This window comes from Taeniopygia guttata, chromosome 32, assembly GCF_048771995.1.
Source record: "Taeniopygia guttata chromosome 32, bTaeGut7.mat, whole genome shotgun sequence".
NCBI lineage: Eukaryota > Metazoa > Chordata > Aves > Passeriformes > Estrildidae > Taeniopygia > Taeniopygia guttata.
The window spans coordinates 1,441,631-1,461,482 of record NC_133057.1 but is presented as its reverse complement, the minus strand read 5'-3'; the positions used below and the strand labels follow the sequence as shown (position 1 = coordinate 1,461,482).

The following is a 19,852-nucleotide window of genomic DNA, read 5'->3' as shown; positions in this document are numbered from 1 at the left end:
CCGATATTTTAATCTCCCCCCCATTTTCATCTGTCTCACCCCAATTTTCACTTTTTCCCCCCAATTTTTGACTATTTCCCCCCAATTTTGGACTTCCCCCCCCCCCCCCATTTCCATCTCTCTCACCCCAATTTTTGACTATTTCCCCCCGGTATTTGAATTTCCCCCCCGATTTTCGGCTTTTTCCCCCCAATTTTCCACGTTTCCCTCCGATACTTTAATTTCCCAATTTTCATCTGTCTCACCCCAATTTTGGACTTCTCCCCTCCAATTTTGGACTATTTCCCCCAAATTTTGGACTTTTTCCCCCCAATTTTTTACTATTTCTCCCCAATTTTGGACTTTTTCCCCCTGATTTTCGTCTCTCTCACCCCAATTTTCCACATTTCGCCCCCGATTTTCGTCTGTCTCACCCCAATTTTGGACTTTTTCCCCCCAATTTTGGACTTTTCCCCCCCAATTTTTGGCTGTCTCACCCCAATTTTTGACTATTTCCCCCCAATTTTGGACTTTTCCCCCCCAATTTTGGACTTTTCCCCCCCAATTTTTGACTATTTTCCCCCAATTTTGGACTTTTTCCCCCGAATTTTGGACTTTTCCCCCCCGATTTTTGTCTGTCTCACCCAATTTTTCACTATTTTCCCCCAATTTTTGACTATTTCCCCCCGATATTTGAATTTCCCCCTGATATTTTAATTTCCCACTGATTTTCGTCTCTCTCACCCGAATTTTTGACTTTTCTGCCCGATATTTTTAATTTCCACTTGATTTTGGTCTCTCTCACCCCAATTTTTGACTATTTCCCCCCGATATTTTAATTTCCCCTGATATTTGAATTTCCCCCCAATATTTGAATTAATTTCCCATTTTTGTCTCTCTCACCCCAATTTTAGACTATTTCCCCCAATATTTGAATTTCCCCCCAATATTTGAATTTATTCCCCCCCATTTCCATCTCTCTCGCCCCAATTTTTGACTATTTCCCCCCAATATTTTTATTTCCCACCCCAATTTTCATCTCTCTCACCACAATTTTGGATTTTTTCCCCCCAATTTTGGATTTTTTCCCCCCAATATTTGACTATTTCCCCCCGATATTTGAATTTCCCCCTGATATTTTAATTTCCCACTGATTTTCGTCTCTCTCACCTGAATTTTTGACTTTTCTGCCCGATATTTTTAATTTCCACTTGATTTTGGTCTCTCTCACCCCAATTTTTGACTATTTCCCCCCGATATTTGAATTTCCCCCCGATATTTGAATTAATCCCCCCCATTTCCATCTCTCTCACCCCAATTTTTGACTGTCTTACCCCAATTTTTGACTATTTCCCCCCGATATTTGAATTAATCTCCATTTCCATTTCCCCCCGCAGCGCCTGCAGGAGCTGGTGGTGCCTCTGGCTCTGCGCCTGCCCCAGACCGTCCCGCTGGAGCTTTCGGGGGGCCCCGTCCCGGTTTCGGGGTCCCCCTACGCCAGTTCCCGCTGCCGGGGGGCGCTCTACGGGCTGCTGCAGGCGCTGCTGCTCGGGGCCCCCCCGGGCGCTGCACCCCCCCTGCACTGCGCCCTGCGGGCCTTCGGGCAGGGCCAGCGCGACCCCGACGTGCAGGTGAGAGCCCCGAAATACCCCAATTTATCCCCAAAAATATCCCTGAAATATACCCAAAATATCCCTGAAATATCCCCAAGTTATCCTGAAAATATCACCAAATTATCACAAAAATATCCCAAATTTATCCTGAAAATATCCCAAAAATATCCCCAAAATATCCCTGAAATATCCCTAAAATATCCCCAAATTATCCCCAAAATATCCTGAAAACAGCCACAAAATATCCCCAAATTATCCTGAAAATATCCCTGAAATATCCCTAAAATATCCCCAAATAATTCCCAAAATATCCTGAAAACATCCCCAAATAATTCCCAAAATATCGTCAAATTATTCTGAAAATATCCCCAAATTATCCTGAAAATATCCCTGAAATATCCCAAAATATCCCCAAATTATCCCCAAAACACCCCCCTGCACTGCGCCCTGCGGGCGTTCGGGCAGGGCCAGCGCGACCCTGACGTGCAGGTGAGAGCCCCAAAACACCCCAAATTATCCCCAAAAATATCCCTGAAATATCCCCAAAATATCCCTGAAATATCCCCAAATAATTCCCAAAATATCCCCAAAACACCCCCCTGCACTGCGCCCTGCGGGCCTTCGGGCAGGGCCAGCGCGACCCCGACGTGCAGGTGAGCCCCAAAGCACCCCAAATTATCCCCAAAAATATCCCTAAAATATCCCCAAGTTATCCTGAAAATATCCTGAAAATATCCCCCAATTATCCTGAAAATATCCCCAAATTATCTCAAAAATATCCCAAAATATCCTTAAATTATCCCAAAAATATCCTGAAAATATCCCCAAAATATCCCTGAAACATCACCAAATTATCCTGAAAATATCCCAAAATTATCCCCAAAATATCCCCAAAATATCTCAAAAGTATCCCTAAAATATCCTCAAAATATCCCCAAATTATCCCCAAAATATCCCCAAATAATCCCCAAATAATCCCCAAAATATCCCCAAAACACCCCCCTGCACTGCGCCCTGCGGGCCTTCGGGCAGGGCCAGAGGGACCCCGACGTGCAGGTGAGAGCCCCAAAACTCACAAAAATACCCCAAAAATATCCCTGAAATATCCCTAAAATATCCCTGAAATATCCCTGAAATATTCCCAAATAATTCCCAAAATATCGTCAAATTATCCTCAAAATACCCCAAAAATATCCTGAAAATATCCCCAAATTATCCTGAAAATATCCCCAAATTATCCTGAAATATCCCCAAAATAGCCCAAATAATTCCCAAAATATCGTCAAATTATCCTCAAAATATCCCCAAAATATCCCTGAAATATCCCTGAAATACCCCCAAAATATCCAGAAAATATCCCCAAATTATCCCTGAAATATCCCTGAAATATCCCTAAAATATTCCCAAAATATCATCAAATTATCCCCAAAATATCCCTGAAATATACCCAAAATATCCCTGAAATATCCCCAAATAATTCCCAAAATATCCCTGAAATATCCCCAAAATATCCCCAAATTACACCCCCCTGCACTGCGCTCTGCGCGCCTTCGGGCAGGGCCAGCGCGACCCCGACGTGCAGGTGAGAGCCCCAAAATACCCCAAATTATCCCCAAAAATATCCCCAAATAATTCCCAAAACACCCCAAATTATCCCCAAAAATATCCCTGAAATATACCCAAATTATCCCTGAAATATCACCAAAATATCCCCAATTTATCCTGAAAATATCCCTGAAATATCCCCAAATAATTCCCAAAATATCCCAAAAGTATCCCTGAAATATCCCCAAAATATCCTGAAAATATTCCTGAAATATCCTGAAAATATCCCCAAAATAGCCCCAAATTATCCTGAAAATATCCCCAAATTGTCCCCAAATTATCCCCAAAAATATCACCAAATTATCCTGAAAATATCCCCAAATAATTCCCAAAACACCCCCCTGCACTGCGCTCTGCGGGCCTTCGGGCAGGGCCAGCGCGACCCCGACGTGCAGGTGAGAGCCCCAAAACATCCCAAATTATCCCCAAAATCATCCCTGAAATATCCCTAAAATATCCCCAAATAATTCCCAAATTATCGTCAAATTATCCTCAAAATATCTCTAAAATATCCCCAAGTAATTCCCAAAATATCCCCAAATTATCCTGAAAATATCCCCAAAATATCCCTGAAAGTATCCCTGAAATATCCCTAAAATATCACCAAATTATTCTGAAAATATCCCTGAAATATCCCAAATTTATTGTCAAATTATCCCCAAAAATATCCCCAAATTATCCTGAAAATATCCCTGAAATATCCCAAATTTATCCTCAAATTATCCCCAAAATCATCCCCAAATTATCCCCAAATTATCCTGAAAGTATCCCCAAAATTATCCCCAAAATATCCCTTAAATATCCCCAATATATCCAAAAACTATCCCTGAAATATCCCCAAATAATCCCCAAATAATCCTAAAATATCCCCGAAATATCCTCAAAATATCCCCAAAATATCCCAAAATATCCCCAAACCATCCTCAGAATATCCCCAAAATATTCCTGAAATATCTCCAAAAAATGCCCAAAATTACCCCAAAGTTACACCCAAAATTACCCCAAAATATCCCCCAATTCTCCCCGAACTATCCCAAACTCCCCCTCCCCAAATTTCCATCTCTCACCTGATGATTTTCTCTCCCCTCCCCCATTTCTCTCTCCCCTCCCCCATTTCCATCTCTGACCAATTTTCTCTCCCCTCCCCCACCCCAATTTCTCTTTCCCCTCCCCCACCCCAATTTCTTCCTCCCCCTCCCTAATTTCTCTCCCCTCCCCATTTCTCTCTCTCCTCCCCTATTTCCCTCCCCCACCCCAATTTCTCCTTCCCCTCCCCCACCTCTCCCCTCCCCCACCCCAATCTCTCCCCCCTCCCCCATTTCCCTCCCCTCCCCCTCCTTAAATTCTCCCTCCCCTCCCCCACCCCAATCTCTCTCCCCTCCCCCATTTCTCTCCCCTCCCCCATTTCCATGTCTGACCAATTTTCTCTTCCCTCCCCCATCTCTCTCTCCCCTCCCCCCATCTCCCCCCCCATATTTCCCCTCCCCCCCAATATTTCTCTCCCCTCCCCCATCTCCCCCACCCCAATTTCTCTCTCCCCTCCCCCATCCCATCTTTTCTTCCCCTCCCCCACCCCAATTTCTCTCACCTCCCCTCCCCCATTTCCCTCCCCCCTCCCCCATCTTTCTCCCCTCCCCCATTTCCCTCCCCTCCCCCATTTCTCTCTTCCCTCCCCTCCCCTATTTCTCTCCCCCATTTCCCTCTCCCCCCCATTCCCCTCCCCCATTCCCCTCCCCCATTTCCCTCTCCACTCCCCCATTCCCCTCCCCCATTTCTCTCCCCTCCCCCATTTCCCTCCCCCACCCCAATTTCTCTCCCCTTCCCCATTTCTTTCCCCTCCCCTCCCCCATTTATCTCTCCCCTCCCCCACCTCTCCCCTCCCCCATTTCCCTCTCCCCTCCCCCCCAATTTCCCTCCCCTCCCCCATTTTCCCTCCCCCTCCCCCATTTCCCTCCCCCACCCCAATCTCTCTTCCCTCCCCCACCCCAAATCTCTGTCCCCTCCCCCCATTTCCCCCCAATTTCTCCCTCCCCACCCCAATTTCTCTCTCCCCTCCCCCCCATCTCCCCTCCCCCACCCCATTTCTCTCTCCCCTCCATTTCTCCCCTCCCCCACCCTAATTTCTCCCTCCCCCACCCCAATTTCTCCCTCCCCTCCCCCACCCCATCCCATTTCTCTCCCCTCCCCCATTTCTCTCTCCCCTCCCCCATTTCCCTCCCCTCCCCCATTTCTCTCTCCCCTCCCCCACTCCCATTTCCCTCCCCTCCCCCACCCCATTTCTCTCCCCTCCCCCATTTCCCTCCTCACCCCAATTTCTCCCTCCCATTTCCCACCCCTCCCCCACCCCATTTCCCTCCCCCATTTCTCTCCCCTCCCCCATTTCCCTCCCCCACTCCCATTTCCTTCCCCTCCCCCACCTCTCCCCTCCCCATATCTCTCTCCCCTCCCCCATTTCCCTGTCCCCTCCCCCATCTCTCTCTCCCCTCCCCCACCTCTCCCCTCCCCATCTCTCTCTCCCCTCCCCCCCCATATTTCCCCTCCCCAATTCCCCTCCCCACCCCAATTTCCCTCTCCCCCCCATTTCTCTCCCCTCCCCCACCCCATATTTCCCCTCCCCCATTTCCCTCCCCCTTTCCCCCCAATTTCTCCCCTCCCCCCCCATATTCCCCTCCCCCCCCCAGGTCTCCTCGCAGTGCCGCGAGTCGCTCCTGCTGCTCTCCAGCGCCCTCTGCCGCCCGTGGCTGCCCCCAACCCCCTCCCCTCCCCCCTCGGGCCCCTCCCCCCACTCCCCTCCCCCTCCCTTCCGCCCCCTCCCCCCACCCAACCCCTCCGACCTCCCCTCCCCCCTCCCCCCTCCCCCTCCCCCTCCATTCCCGGGGGGCGGCAAAGCGGAACCACCGCCCCTCCCCCCACCCTCTGCGGTGTCAGGGGGGGAGGGGGAGGGTCCGGGTGGGGGAGGGGCGCCGGGGGGTGGGGGAGGGGCGCGGCCGCGCCGCCCCGTGTTCGTGCACTACGAGCGGGAGGAGCCGTCGGACGTGGAGATTTCCCTGGAGAGCGACTCCGACGATTCCGTGGTGATCGTGCCCAAAAAAAGCCCCAATTTCCCCCCCGGGCTGGGGGGAGGGGTGGCCGCCCCTCCCCCACCTCCGCCCCCTCCCCCACCGCCCCCTCCCCCACCTCCCCCCACCCCCCCCGCAGCGCCTGAGCCACCCCAGGAGGGGGAGGGGAAAGGGGAGGGGGAGGAAAAGGAGGGGGAGGGGCAGAGTGGGGGAGGGGAGGGGGGAGATGTGGGGGAGGGGCAGGAGGGGGGGGTGGGGGAGGGGCCGGCGGTGATCAACATCAACAGCAGCGAGGAGGAGGAGGAGGAGGAGGAGGAAGAGGAGGAATTTGGGGAGGAAGAGGAGGAGGAGGAGGAGGAATTCTTTGAGGAGGAAGAGGAGGAGGAGTTTGAGGAGGAGGAGGAGGAGGAAGAGGAGGAGGAAGAGTTCGAGGAGGAGGAGGAGGAGGAGTTCGAGGAGGAAGAGGAGGGGGAGGGGCTGTCCGAGGAGGAGGAGGAGGAGGAGGAAGATGAGGAAGAAGCAGCGGGGGAGGGGCCGGCTGAAGGCGGTGGGGGAGGGGCGCTGCTCCTCATGGAGGTGGATGAAGCCCCTCCCGCCCCTCCCCCACCCCCCGAAGCCCCCCCCGAGCCCCTCCCCCACCCCCCGAGGGAGGAGGAGGAGGAGGAGAAGGAAGAAGCAGTGCCGCCCCTCCCCCAACCCCAGCCCGCCCCTCCCCCACCCAGCCCCCCCCCAGATCCCCTCCCCCACCCCGAGGCCGCCCCTCCCCCCCCGCCCTCGAGGCCGCCCCCCACCCCTCCCCTCCCCCTCCCCCCCCCGCCGGGGGTCTCAGCCCCCGCCCCTCCCCCCCCGCCCCTCCCCCACCCCTGCAGGAGGAGCCCCCGGAGCCCCCCCCGGGCACGGAGCAGGTAACGGGGGGGGGGGGGGGGGGAGGGGATTTTGGGGGGTCCTGAGGGGGATTTGGGGATCCTTGGTGGGATTTTGGGGGGGTCCCGAGGGGGATTTGAGTGAATTTGGGGGATCCTGGGGGGAATTTGGGGGGTCCTGAGGGGGATTTGGGGGAATCTGGGGGGTCCTGAGGGGAAATTGAGGGAATTTTGGGGGTCCTAAAGAGGATTTGGGGCATCCTGGGGGGCACTTAGGGAGGAATTTGGGGATCCTGGGGGGGAACTTTGGGGATGCTGAGGGGGATTTAGGGAATTTGGGGTCCTGGAGGGAATTGGGGGGTCCTGAAGGAGATTCTGGGTGAATTTGGGGGGTTCTGAAGAAGATTTTGAGGATTTGGGGGGCCCTGAGGGAGATTTTGGGTGAATTTGGGGGATCCTGGAGGGAATTTGGGGGTTTTAGGAGGTCCTGAGGGAGATTTTGGGTGAATTTGGGGGTTCTGAAGGAGATTTTGAGGATTTGGGGGAATTTTGGGGGGTCCTGGAGGGAATTTGGGGTGAATTTGGGTGTCCTGAGGGAGATTTTGGGAGATTTGGGGGGTCCTGAGGAAGATTTTGCGTGAATTTGGGGGTCCTGGGGGGAATTTGGGGGTTTTGGGGGGATCCTGAGGGAGATTTTGGGAGATTTGGGGGGTCCTGAGGGAGATTTTGAGGATTTGGGGTGAATTTGGGGGGTCCTGAGGGAGATTTTGGGGGAATTTGGGGGTTCCTGAGGGAGATTTTGAAGATTTTGGGTGAATTTGGGGGATCCTGAGTGAGATTTTGGGGAAATTTGGGGGTTCCTGAGTGAGATTTTGGGTGAATTTGGGGGTTCCTGAGGGAGATTTTGAGTGAATTTGGGGGTCCTGAGGGAGATTTTGGGTGAATTTGGGGGGTCCTGATGGAGATTTTGAGAATTTTGGGTGAATTTGGGGGGTCCTGAGGGAGATTTTGGGTGAATTTGGGGGGTTCTGAAGGAGATTTTGAGGATTTGGGTGAATTTGGGGGGTCCTGAGGGAGATTTTGAGGGAATTTGGGGGGTCCTGTGAGAGATTTTGGGTGAATTTGGGGGTCCTGAGGGAGATTTTGGGTGAATTTGGGGGGTCCTGTGAGAGATTTTGGGGGAATTTGGGGGTCCTGAGGGAGATTTGGGGTGAATTTGGGGGGTCCTGAGGGAGATTTTGAGAATTTTGGGTGAATTCGGGGGTCCTGAGGGAGATTTTGGGGGATTTTGGGGGGTCCTGAGGGAGATTTTGAGGATTTGGGGGAATTTGGGGGGTCCTGAGGGAGATTTTGAGGATTTTGGGTGAATTTGGGGGGTCCTGAGGGAGATTTTGGTGGAATTTGGGGGTCCTGAGGGAGATTTTGAGGATTTTGGGTGAATTTGGGGGGTCCCAATGGAGATTTTGGGTGAATTTGGGGGGTCCTGAAGGAGATTTTGGGAGAATTTGGGGGGTCCTGAGGGAGATTTTGGGTGAATTTGGGGGGTCCTGAGGGAGATTTTGAGGATTTGGGGGAATTTTGGGGGGTCCTGGAGGGAATTTGGGTGAATTTGGGGGGTCCTGAGGGAGATTTTGGGTGAATTTGAGGGGTCCTGAGGGAGACTTTGAGGATTTTGGGGAAATTTGGGGGGTCCTGAAGGAGATTTTGAGAATTTTGGGTGAATTTGGGGGGTCCTGAAGGAGATTTTGAGAATTTTGGGGGAATTTGGGGGGTCCTGAGGGAGATTTTGGGGTGGCCCTGACAAGCACGGGGATCTCCAGATGCGGTTTGAACTCCGGGGAGGAAATTTTGGGGTCCCAATCAGGAATTTTGGGGTCCCAATCGGAATTTTTGGGTCCTAATCGGGAATTTTGGGGTCCCAATCAGGAATTTTGGGTCCCAATCGGGAATTTTGGGTCCCATTCGGGAATTTTGGGGTCCCAATCGGGAATTTTGGGTCCTAATCGGGAATTTTGGGGTCCCAATCGGGAATTTCGGGTCCCAATCTGGAATTTTGGGGTCCCAATCAGGAATTTTGGGGTCCCAATCGGAAATTTTGTGTCCCAATCGGGAATTTTGGGTCCCAATTGGGAATTTTGGGGTCACATTCGGGAATTTTGGGGTCCTAATCGGGAATTTTGGGTCCCAATTGGGAATTTTGGGGTCACATTCGGGAATTTTGGGGTCCCAATCGGGAATTTCGGGTCCCAATCTGGAATTTTGGGGTCCCAATCAGGAATTTTGGGTCCCAGTTGGGTATTTTGGATCCCAATCGGGAATTTGGGGTCCCAATCTGGAATTTTGGGGTCCCAATCGGGAATTTTGAGTCCCAATCGGGAATTTTGAGTCCCAATCGAGAATTTTGGTGTTCCAATCGGGAATTTTGAGTCCCAATCGGGAATTTTGGGTCCCAATCGGGAATTCTGAGGCGAATTCCCGCCAAAAACTGAGGCGGGGTCTCCATGTTGGAAGCAGGAGGAGCGGGACGAGACCACCACCATGCTGGCCGACTTCATCGACTGCCCCCCGGACGACGAAAAAACCCCCGAGACCCCCTTGTAAACCCCCCCAACACCCCCAAATTTCGGGGTTTTCCCCCCAAAATAAACGCAGCCCCCTCCCCAAATTCCCCCCGCGCTTTGAGTCCTCCGCGCCGCTAGAGGGCGCTGTCCGGAGCAGTCGAGTGGCGCCGTCGCCCGTTTGTGACGTTGAGGTTCCCAACCTGATTTTTGGGGTTTTTTTGGCTAATTTTGGTGTTCCTTGGATGATTTTTGGGGTTTTTTTGCTGATTTTGGGGTTCCCAACCCGGTTTCTGGGGTTCCCAACCTGATTTTTGGGGTTCCAAACCCAGAGTTTGGGATTTTTTTGGCTGATTTTGGGGTTCCTTGGCTTATTTTTGGGGTTCCCAAGTTCATTTTGGGTTTTTTTGGCTGATTTTTGGGGTTCCCACCTCAATTTTTGGGGGTTTTTGGATGATTTTGGGGCTCCCAACCTGATTTTTGGGGTTCCAAACCCAGAGTTTGGGATTTTTTTGGCTGATTTTGGGGTTCTCAACCTGATTTTTTGGCTTCTTTGGCTAATTTTGGTGTTCCTTGGAAGATTTTTGGGGTTTTTTGGCTGATGTTGAGGTTCCAAACTCAGATTTTGGGGTTTTATTTTGCTGATTTGGGGATTTCTTTGGCTGATTTTGGGGTTCCCAACCTGATTTTTGGGGTTCCAAACCCAGAGTTTGGGATTTTTTTGGCTGATTTTGGGGTTCCCACCCCAATTTTCGGGGCTCCTGTGCTGATTTTTGGGGTTCCGGGGCAGTTTTGGGTTTTTTTGATCCGATTTTGGGGTTCCCGCCCAAATTTGTGACGTCACACGCGGCGCGCCAAGAAGACGCGGCCGCCATTTTGTGGCCGTGAGGGAGAAGCCGCCGCCATGATGGAACCGCCGCCATGAAACCGCCGCGGCGGCTCCGCCTGATCCCGGCGCGCTTCGCGAGGCTCTCGCCCAGCCCCGAGCGGCCTCAACAAAGCCCGTGGGGGCTGCGGGAGAAGCGGGAGCTGCTAAAGGCGCTGCGGGATGAGGCTTTTCGTGGCCTCCCCGAGCAGCGGCTGCCGGCGGCGCTGAGGGAGCGGCTGCCCCGCAGGAGCGAGGAGGAGGTGGGGAGGGAGGGAAGGAGGGACGGGGTGGGCACAGGAGACCCTCGGAGCGCCTGGAAGGGTCGGGGAGGTTCCACCCGGGGAGCCCCAAAATCGCCCCCGGGGATCCCTGAAATTCTCCTCATAAAACCTGAAATTGTCCTCATAAAACCCCGAGTTTCGCCCTCAGGGATCTGCAAATTCCCCCCTCAAATACCCCAAAATTTTCTCTTAGAAACTTCTAAATTCCGCCCTCAGGGATCTCCAAATTCCCCCCTCAGAGATGCCCCAATTTTCCCTAAATTTTCCTTTCAAAGACCCCAAAATTCCGTCCTCGAAGACCCCAAATTTCCCCTCAGAAACCCCAAAATTCCGCCCTCAGGGATCTCCAAATTCCCCCCTCAGAGATGCCCCAATTTTCCCCTCAGTGTTTCCTAAATTTTCCTGTCAAAGACCCTAAAATTCCCTCCTCGAAGACCCCAAATTTCCCCTCAGAAACCCCAAAATTCCCCCCACAGGGATTCCCAAATTCCCACCTCAGGGATGCCCGAATTTTCCCCTCAGTGTTTCCTAAATTTTCCTTTCAAAGACCCCAAAATTCCATCCTCGAAGACCCCAAATTTCCCCTCAGAAACCCCAAAATTCCCCCCACAGGGATTCCCAAATTCCCCTCAGGGATCCCCAAAATTCTCGTCATAGAACCCCGAATTCCACCCTCAGGGACCCCCTAATTCCTCCCTCAGAGACTCCCAAATTTCCCCTTCAGGGACCCCAGAAAATTCCCCTCAGGGACCCCCAAATTTCCCTCTCAGGGATCTCCAAAATTGTCCTCAGGGATTCCCAAATTCCTCCCTCAGGGATCACCAAAATTCCCCCCTCAGAAGTTCCCAAATTTCCCCCACAGGGTTTCCTAAATTTTCCTGTCAAAGACCCCAAAATTCCGTCCTCGAAGACCCCAAAATTCCCCTCAGAAACCCCAAAATTCCCCCCACAGGGATTCCCAAATTCCCTCCTCAGGGATTCCCAAATTTTCCCCCTCAGCGGCCTCCAAAATTCCCCTCAGGAATGCCCAAATTTCCCCCTCAAAGACCCCAAATTTCTCCCCTCAGGAATCTCTAAATTCCCTCCTCAGAGATTCCCAAATTTCCCCCTCAAAGACCCCAAAATTCCCATCAGAGATGCCCAAATTTCCTTCTCAAAAACCCCAAATTTCCCCGTCAAAGACTCCTAAAATTCTTTCTCAGAAACCCCCAAATTCCGCCCTCAAACACCCCAAATTTTCCTCTCAGAAAGCCCCAAATTCCACTCTCAGGAATCTCTAAATTCCCTTCTCAGAGATCCCTAAATTTCCCCCTCAAAGACCCCAAAATTCCCCCCTCAGGGATTCCCAAATTTCCCCTTCAGGATTTCCCAAATTTTCATCTCAAACACCCCAAAATTCCTCCCAGAGCCCAAAAATTCCCCTCAAAACTCCCAAAATTCCCCTGAGAGACCCAAAAATTCCTCTCAGAAACCCCAAAATTTCTCTCAGGGACCCCAAATTCATTACAGAGACCCCAAAATTCCCCTCAGGGACCCCAAAATTCCCCTCAGGGACCCCAAATTCATCTCAGAGACCCCAAATTCATTACAGAGACCCCGAAATTTCTCTCAGGGACCCCAAAATTCATCTCAGGGACCCCAAATTCATCTCAGAGACCCCAAAATTCGCCTCAGAGACCCCAAATTCACCTCAGAAACAAAAATTCCTCTCAGAAACCCCAAAATTTCCCTCAGGGACCCCAAAATTCTCCTCAGAGACCCAAAATTCTCCTCAGGGACCCAAAAATCCCCTCAGGGACTCCAAAATTCCCCTCAGGGACCCCAAAATTCCTCCCAGAGACCCCAAAATTCCCAAAAAATTTGGGAATCCCCAAAATTTTGGCCTCTTGGGGAGGGAATTTTGGCTTCCTTGGGGGTGGAATTTTTGGCAATCCCCAAAATTTTTGGTTCCTGATGTGAAGAATTTTACGGGGATGGGGATGGGAAACAATTCCCAAACAATTTCTGGATTTCTGGCGGAATTTTAAGGAAAACCCCCCAAAATTTTGGGGTCCCAGGGGTTCCCATCACCCCCCAAGATTTTGGGGAGCCCCAAAAGTGCCGAATTGACCCCAAATTTTGGCAGATCCGGGCGCTGCTGGTGCGGCTGCGGGGCCGGGCGGCCCGGGAGGCGCTGAGCTCCAAATTCCGGAATTTTCTGCAATTCCAGCGCTGGATCCGCGCCCCCATCCAGGTTTGGGGGGATTTGGGGAATTTTGGGGGGATTTAGGGGGAATTTTGGGGAATTGTGGGGGGATTTTGGGGGATTTGGGGGGATTTAGGGGGGATTTAGGGGATCCTGAGCTCCAAATTCCGGAATTTTCTGCAATTCCAGCGCTGGATCCGCGCCCCCATCCAGGTTTGGGGGATTTTGGGGAATTTTGGGGGGAATTGGGGAATTTTGGGGAATTTTGGGGGGATTTGGGGGAATTTTGGGGGGATTTTTGGGGATTTAGGGGGATTTTGGGAGGCGCTGAGCTCCAAATTCCGGAATTTTCTGCAATTCCAGCGCTGGATCCGCGCCCCCATCCAGGTTTGGGGGATTTGGGGAATTTTGGGGGGATTTGAGGGGAGTTTGGGGGGATTTGGGGGAATTTTGGGGGGTTCTGAGTTGGGAATTTGGGAATTTTTCGGAATTCCGGAGCCAATCCGCGCCCCCATCCAGGTTTGGGGAATTTGGGGAATTTTGGGGGGATTTTGGGGAATTTTGGGGGGTTCTGAGTTAGGAATTTGGGAATTTTTTGGAATTCCGGAGCTGGATCCGCGCCCCCATCCAGGTTTTGGGGGGATTTTGGGGGGTCCCGAGTTGGGAATTTTGGGGTTCCATGGCTGATTTTGGGGTCCCCAACCTGATTTTTGGGCTTCTTTGGCTGATTTTGGTGTTCCTCGGATGATTTTTGGGGTTTTTTGGCTGGTGTTGGGGTTCCCAACCCGGTTTCTGGGGTTCCAGTGCTGATTTTTGGGGTTCCAAACCCAGATTTTGGGTTTTTTTGGTCCGATTTTGGGGTTCCCACCCCAATTTTTGGGGGTTTTTGGATGATTTTGGGGCTCCCAAGCAGATTTTTAGGCTTCCTTGGCTGATTTTTGGGGTTCCCAAGTTAATTTTGGGGATTTTTGGTCCGATTGTGGGGTTCCCACCCCGATTTTTGGGGGTTTTTGGATTATTTTGGGGTTCCCACCCCGATTTTTGGGGGGTTTTGGATGATTTTGGGGCTCCCAAACTGATTTTTGGGGTTCCAAACCCAGATTTTGGGATTTTTTGATCTGATTTTGGGGTTCCCACGCCGATTTTTGGAGGTGTTTGGATGATTTTGGGGCTCCTAAACTGATTTTTGGGGTTCCAAACCCAGATTTTGGAGGTTTTTGGATGATTTTGGGGCTCCCAACCTGATTTTTGGGGATTTTTGGCTGATTTTTGGGTTCCCAAGCAGATTTTTAGGGTTCCTTGGCTGATTTTGGGGTTCCCACCCCAATTTTTGGGGGGTTTTGGATGATTTTGGGGCTCCCAACCTGATTTTTGGGGTTCCAACCCCAGATTTTGGGATTTTTTTTGTCTGATTTTGGGGTTCCCACCCCGATTTTTGGGGTTTTTTTGGATGATTTTGGGGCTCCCAACCTGATTTTTGGGGTTCCCAAGTTCATTTTGGGGTTTTTTTGGTCCAATTTTGGGGTTCCCAGCCCGATTTTTGGGGGTTTTTGGATGATTTTGGGGCTCCCAAGCTGATTTTTGGGGTTCCAAACCCAGATTTTGAGTTTTTTTGTCTGATTTTGGGGTTCCCACCCCGATTTTTTGGGGTTTTTGGATGATTTTGGAGCTCCCAACCTGATTTTTGGGGTTCCCAAGTTCATTTTGGGGTTTTTTTGGTCCAATTTTGGGGTTCCCACCCCGATTTTTGGGGGTTTTTGGCTGATTTTGGGGCTCCCAACCTGATTTTTTGGGTTCCAAACCCAGATTTGAGGTTTTTTGGTCCGATTTTGGGGTTCCCACCCCAATTTTTGGGGGTTTTTGGCTGATTTTGGGGTTCCCACCCCGATTTTTGGGGATTTTTGGATGATTTTTGGGGTTCAAAACCCAGATTTTGGGGTTTTTTTGTCCGATTTTGGGGTTCCCACCCCAATTTTTGGGGGGTTTTGGCTGATTTTGGGGTTCCCAACCTGATTTTTGGGGTTCCAAACCCAGATTTTGGGGTTTTTTTGTCCGATTTTGGGGTTCCCACCCCAATTTTTGGGGTTTTTGGATGATTTTGGGGCTCCCAACCTGATTTTTGGGGTTTTTTGTCTGATTTTGGGGTTCCCACCCCGATTTTTTGCTCCCCAGGTGTGGCAGGACCTGGCTGAGACCCTCGTGGGAGGAGCCCTGGAGGGACCCCCCAGAGCCGCCTTCTCCCAGGTGAGGGACCCGGGGGGGATTTTGGGGTTCGGGGGGGGATCCCCCAAATCCCCCAACCCCAAATTTGGGGTGAAACCCCCCAAAATTTAAAAAAACCCCCAAAAAAACCCAAAAATCCCCCCCAGGTGCTGACACTGGCGGCCACCGAGCCCCTGACCCTCGCCTGCTCCAGAACCCCCCAAAATTCGGGGTCACCCCCAAATTTGGGGTCACCCCAAAATTCGGGGACCCCCCCGGAGGTGGGGACCCCCCAAAATTCGGGGTCACCCCAAAACTTGGGGGGTTTTGAGGTGGATTTTGGGAAGATTTACGAATTCCTGGCCCGGATCAGCGCGGGGGGGGAGGGGCCCCCCCTGCCCCCCGCAGGTGAGTTTTGGGGGGAGGACCCCAAAATTTGGGGGATCCCCAAAAATGTGAGGGGGGGTTGGAAATCCCAAAAATTTGGGAGAGAGAACCAAAATTAGGGGGGAAAATCCCAAAAATTGGGGGGAAGGGGGGAAATTTTTTAAGGGAAAAGGGGGTGGGAATTGAGGGGGGTCCCCAAAAGTTTCGGGGTGGGGGGAGGGAAGAACTGGGATGGACCCAAAAATTAGGGGGGAAATCCCAAAAAGTTGGGGAGAAATCCCAAAAATTCGGGGAGGAAATCCCAAAAATGTGGGGGGGAAATCTCAAAAAGTTTGGGAGAGAAATCCCAAAAATTCAAGGGGGAAATCCCAAAAATTTGTGAGGAGAAATCCCAAAATTTCAGGTGAGAAATTCCAAAAATTTGGGAGGTTCCAAATTTTAAGGAGGGGGGGGGAGGTCCCAAAAAATTGGGGGGGGGGGGAGGAGCAAAATTTGGGGGTTCCCAGTCCCATTTTAGGGGTTCCCAGTCCCATTTTGGGGGTTCCCAGTCCCATTTTGGGGGTTCCCAGTCCCATTTTGGGGGTTCCCAGTCCCAGTTTGGGGGTTCCCAGTCCCAAACTGGGGAGGTTCCATTCCCATTTTGGGGGTTCCCAGTTCAAACTGGGGAGGTTCCATTCCAATTTTGGGGGTTCCCAGTCCCATTTTGGGGTTCCCAGTCCCAAACTGGGGATGTTCCATTCCAATTTTGGAGGGTCCCAGTCCAAACTGGGGAGGTTCCATTCCCATTCCGGGGGGTGCTGACCCCTTTTCCCCCCCCGCAGAGGCCGCGGTGGTTGTGGCCTTACTGGGAGCGTCCCAGTTCAAACTGGGCCAATCCCAGTCCCAAACTCAGGGGTCCCAGTTCAAATTTGGGGGTTCCCAACCCCATTTGGGGGTTCCCAATCCCATTTTGGGGGTTCCCAGTCCCAAACTGGGGAGGTTCCATTCCCATTTCGGGGGGTGCTGACCCCTTTTAGGGGTTCCCAATCCCATTTTTGGGGTTCCCAGTCCCATTTTGGGGGTTCCCAGTTCAATTTTGGGGTTCCCAATCCCAAACTGGGGAGGTTCCATTCCCATTTTAGGGGTTCCCAGTCCCATTTTTGGGGTTCCCAGTCCCATTTTGGGGGTTCCCATTCCCATTTTGGGGGTTCCCAGTCCCATTTTAGGGGTTCCCAGTCCCATTTTGGGGTTCCCAGTCCCATTTTGGGGGTTCCCATTCCCATTTTGGGGGTTCCCAGTCCCATTTTGGGGGTTCCCAGTCCCATTTGGGGGTTCCCATTCCCATTTTGGGGTTCCCAGTCCCATTTTGGGGTTCCAAATCCCATTTTGGGGGTTCCCAGTCCCAATTTGGGGTTCCCAGTCCCAGTTTTGGGGTTCCCAGTCCCATTTTAGGGGTTCCCAGTCCCATTTTAGGGGTTCCCAGTCCCATTTTGGGGGTTCCCAGTTCAAACTGGGGAGGTTCCATTCCAATTTTGGGGGTTCCCAGTCCCAAACTGGGGAGGTTCCATTCCCATTTCGGGGGGTGCTGACCCATTTCCTCCCCCCCCGCAGAGGCCGCGGTGGTTCTGGCCTTACTGGGAGCGTCCCAGTTCAAACTGGGGAGGTTCCATTCCCATTTTGGGGGTTCCCAGTCCCATTTTGGGGGTTCCCTGTCCCACTTTGGGGTTCCCAATCCCATTTTGGGGGTTCCCATTCCCATTTTGGGGGTTCCCAGTTCAATTTCGGGGGTTCCCAGTTCAAACTGGGGAGGTTCCATTCCCATTTTGGGGTTCCCAGTCCCATTTTGGGGTTCCCAGTCCCATTTTGGGGTTCCCAATCCCATTTTGGGGGTTCCCAGTCCCATTTTGGGGGTTCCCAGTCCCAAACTGGGGAGGTTCCATTCCCATTTTGGGGGTTCCCAGTTCAAACTGGGAAGGTTCCATTTCCATTTTGGGGTTCCCAATCCCATTTTGGGGGTTCCCAGTTCAAACTGGGGAGGTTCCATTCCAATTTTGGGGGTTCCCAGTCCCATTTTGGGGTTCCCAATCCCATTTTGGGGGTTCCCAGTCCCATTTCGGGGGTTCCCAGTTCAAACTGGGGAGGTTCCATTCCCATTTTGGGGGTTCCCAATCCCACTTTAAGGGTTCCAATTCCCATTTTGGGGGTTCCCAGTCCCATTTTGGGGTTCCCAGTCCCATTTTGGGGGGTCCCAGTTCAAACTGGGGAGGTTCCATTCCCATTTTGGGGTTCCCAGTCCCATTTTGGGGGTTCCAAATCCCACTTTGGGGGTCCCAGTCCCATTTTGGGGTTCCCAGTTCAAATTTGGGGTTCCCAGTTCAAACTGGGGAGGTTCCATTCCCATTTCGGGGGTTCCCAGTCCCATTTCGGGGGGTGCTGACCCCTTTCCCCCCCCGCAGAGGCCGCGGTGGTTGTGGCCTTACTGGGAGGGTCCCAGTCCCAAACTGGGGATGTTCCATTCCCATTCCGGGGGGTACTAACCCATTTCCCCCCCCCCCCCGCAGAGGCCGCGGTGGTTCTGGCCTTACTGGGAGCGCTGCCGGCCGAACTGGGAGCACTGGGAGCTCCGGGGGGGCTCCGGCGGCGGCTCCGGCGGCTTTGGGGGTCCCTGAGCGCCCCCCGAGAGCCCCCCCAGAGCCCCGAGCCCCCCCAGTGCCCCCCCCTCAACCCCTTACTGGTGCCACTGGTGTTACTGGGACGGGCGGCCTGAGGGGCCGAATTCCGGGGGGGGAAAATTCCCCAATTTTGGGGGTCCCAAAATCCCGGGGGGGCCCAAAATTCCATGGGATGAGACCAAAAATTCCCGAATTTCGGTGGGAAATCCCAAATTCCGTGTAGGGCCCCAAAATGGTCAAATGGGCCCAAAATTCCTTAAGGTGAGACCCCAAATTCCCGAATTTTGGGGGGAAAAATTTCCTGGGAATTCCCAATTTTTGGTTGGTGGAATAAATTTCTTGGGAATTCCCAATTTTTGGTCGGGGAAATCCCAAATTTCTTGGGAATTCCCAATTTTTGGTCGGGGAAATCCCAAATTTCTTGGGAATTCCCAGGTTTTTTTGGGGAGGATTCCCAGATTTCCTGGAATTCCCAATTTTTTGGGGGAGGATTCCCAGATTTCCTGGGAATTCCCAATTTTTGGTTGGGGGAATCCCAAATTTCTTGGGAATTCCCAATTTTTGGTCGGGGGAATCCCAAATTTCTTGTGAATTCCCAATTTTTGGTTGGTGGAATAAATTTCTTGGGAATTCCCAATTTTTGGTTGGGGGAATCCCAAATTTCCTGGGAATTCCCAATTTTTGGTTGGGGGAATCCCAAATTTCTTGGGAATTCCCAATTTTTGGTTGGTGGAATCCCGAATTTCTTGAGAATTCCCAATTTTTTTTTTTTTTTATTTTTTTGGGGGGGGTATATCCCAAATTTCGGGACAATCTCAAATTCCCTCTGCTGCTTCCCGGGATTTTTGGGGGAAGAAAATAAAAGTTTGGATTTTCCCAAAATTGGAGAGTTCGGGACTCGTTTGTGGCTGGACTGGGAGGGACTGGGAGGGAACTGGGAGGAACTGGGAGCACTGGGAATGGAACTGGGATGAACTGGGAGGGACTGGGAGGGACTGGGAGGAACTGGGAGGGACTGGGAGCACTGGAAATGGGACTGGGAGGAACTGGGAGGGACTGGGAGCACTGGGAATGGAACTGGGATGAACTGGGAGCACTGGAAATGGGACTGGGATGAACTGGGAGGCACTGGGATTGGAACTGGGATGAACTGGGAGGGACTGGGAGCACTGGAAATGGGACTGGGAGGAACTGGGATGAACTGGGAGCACTGGGAATGGAACTGGGATGAACTGGGAGGGACTGGGAGGGAACTGGGAGGGAACTGGGAGGGACTGGGAGCACTGGGAATGGGACTGGGATGAACTGGGAGGAACTGGGAGGGACTGGGATGAACTGGGAGCACTGGGAATGGAACTGGGATTGATTTGGATGGAACTGGGAGGAACTGGGATGAACTGGGAGGGACTGGGAGCACTGGAAATGGAACTGGGAGGGACTGGGAGCACTGGGAATGGAACTGGGATGAACTGGGAGCACTGGGAATGGAACTGGGATTGATTTGGATGGAACTGGGAGGAACTGGGATGAACTGGGAGGGACTGGGAGCACTGGAAATGGAACTGGGAGGGACTGGGAGCACTGGGAATGGAACTGGGATG

The 19,852-nt window shown here is 52.1% G+C and overlaps 2 protein-coding genes across 6 annotated transcripts in view; both read left to right on the top strand.

Moving 5' to 3' along the window:
- PELP1 (proline, glutamate and leucine rich protein 1) overlaps nt 1-10,003 on the top strand; it is a 36,823-nt gene extending 26,820 nt beyond the window's left edge. The window contains exons 15-17 of one of the 2 annotated variants that reach the window (XM_072920599.1): nt 1,377-1,610; nt 5,879-7,161; nt 9,634-10,003. In XM_072920599.1, coding sequence (XP_072776700.1) covers nt 1,377-1,610; nt 5,879-7,161; nt 9,634-9,988 — 1,872 coding nt within the window. In that variant the 3' untranslated portion in view covers nt 9,989-10,003. Of the gene's footprint in view, nt 1-1,376; nt 1,611-5,878; nt 7,162-9,630 lie in introns of both variants that reach the window. The other variant, XM_072920598.1, reaches the window with a different exon arrangement.
- Nucleotides 10,004-10,353: 350 nt separating this feature from the next.
- On the top strand, nt 10,354-19,133 carry SNAPC2 (small nuclear RNA activating complex polypeptide 2). 4 transcript variants are annotated; one of them, XM_072920634.1, is made up of 6 exons: nt 10,354-10,805; nt 12,952-13,059; nt 15,184-15,255; nt 15,381-15,621; nt 17,191-17,512; nt 17,617-18,031. In XM_072920634.1, exons 1-6 carry the CDS (start codon nt 10,599-10,601, stop codon nt 18,014-18,016), a joined length of 1,350 nt encoding a protein of 449 aa, XP_072776735.1. In that variant the 5' UTR covers nt 10,354-10,598; the 3' UTR covers nt 18,017-18,031. The 4 variants fall into 4 exon arrangements, with proteins under 4 accessions (XP_072776735.1, XP_072776736.1, XP_041568200.2 ...); XM_072920635.1 differs by having other exon boundaries at nt 17,191-17,774; XM_041712266.2 differs by lacking the exons at nt 17,191-17,512; nt 17,617-18,031 and adding an exon at nt 16,422-16,644 and having other exon boundaries at nt 10,430-10,805.
- Nucleotides 19,134-19,852: the final 719 nt, after the last annotated feature.

What these genes read in the sequence shown, in the direction of transcription:
- SNAPC2 (XM_072920634.1), top strand. Translation starts at nt 10,599, where the DNA reads ATGAAACCGCCGCGGCGGCTCCGCCTGATCCCGGCGCGCTTCGCGAGG. An exon ending in CCCGCAGGAGCGAGGAGGAG is followed by an intron (nt 10,806 to 12,951) that starts GTGGGGAGGGAG and finishes AAATTTTGGCAG; the next exon opens with ATCCGGGCGCTGCTGGTGCG. An exon ending in CCCAGTCCCAAACTGGGGAG is followed by an intron (nt 17,513 to 17,616) that starts GTTCCATTCCCA and finishes CAAACTGGGGAG; the next exon opens with GTTCCATTCCAATTTTGGGG.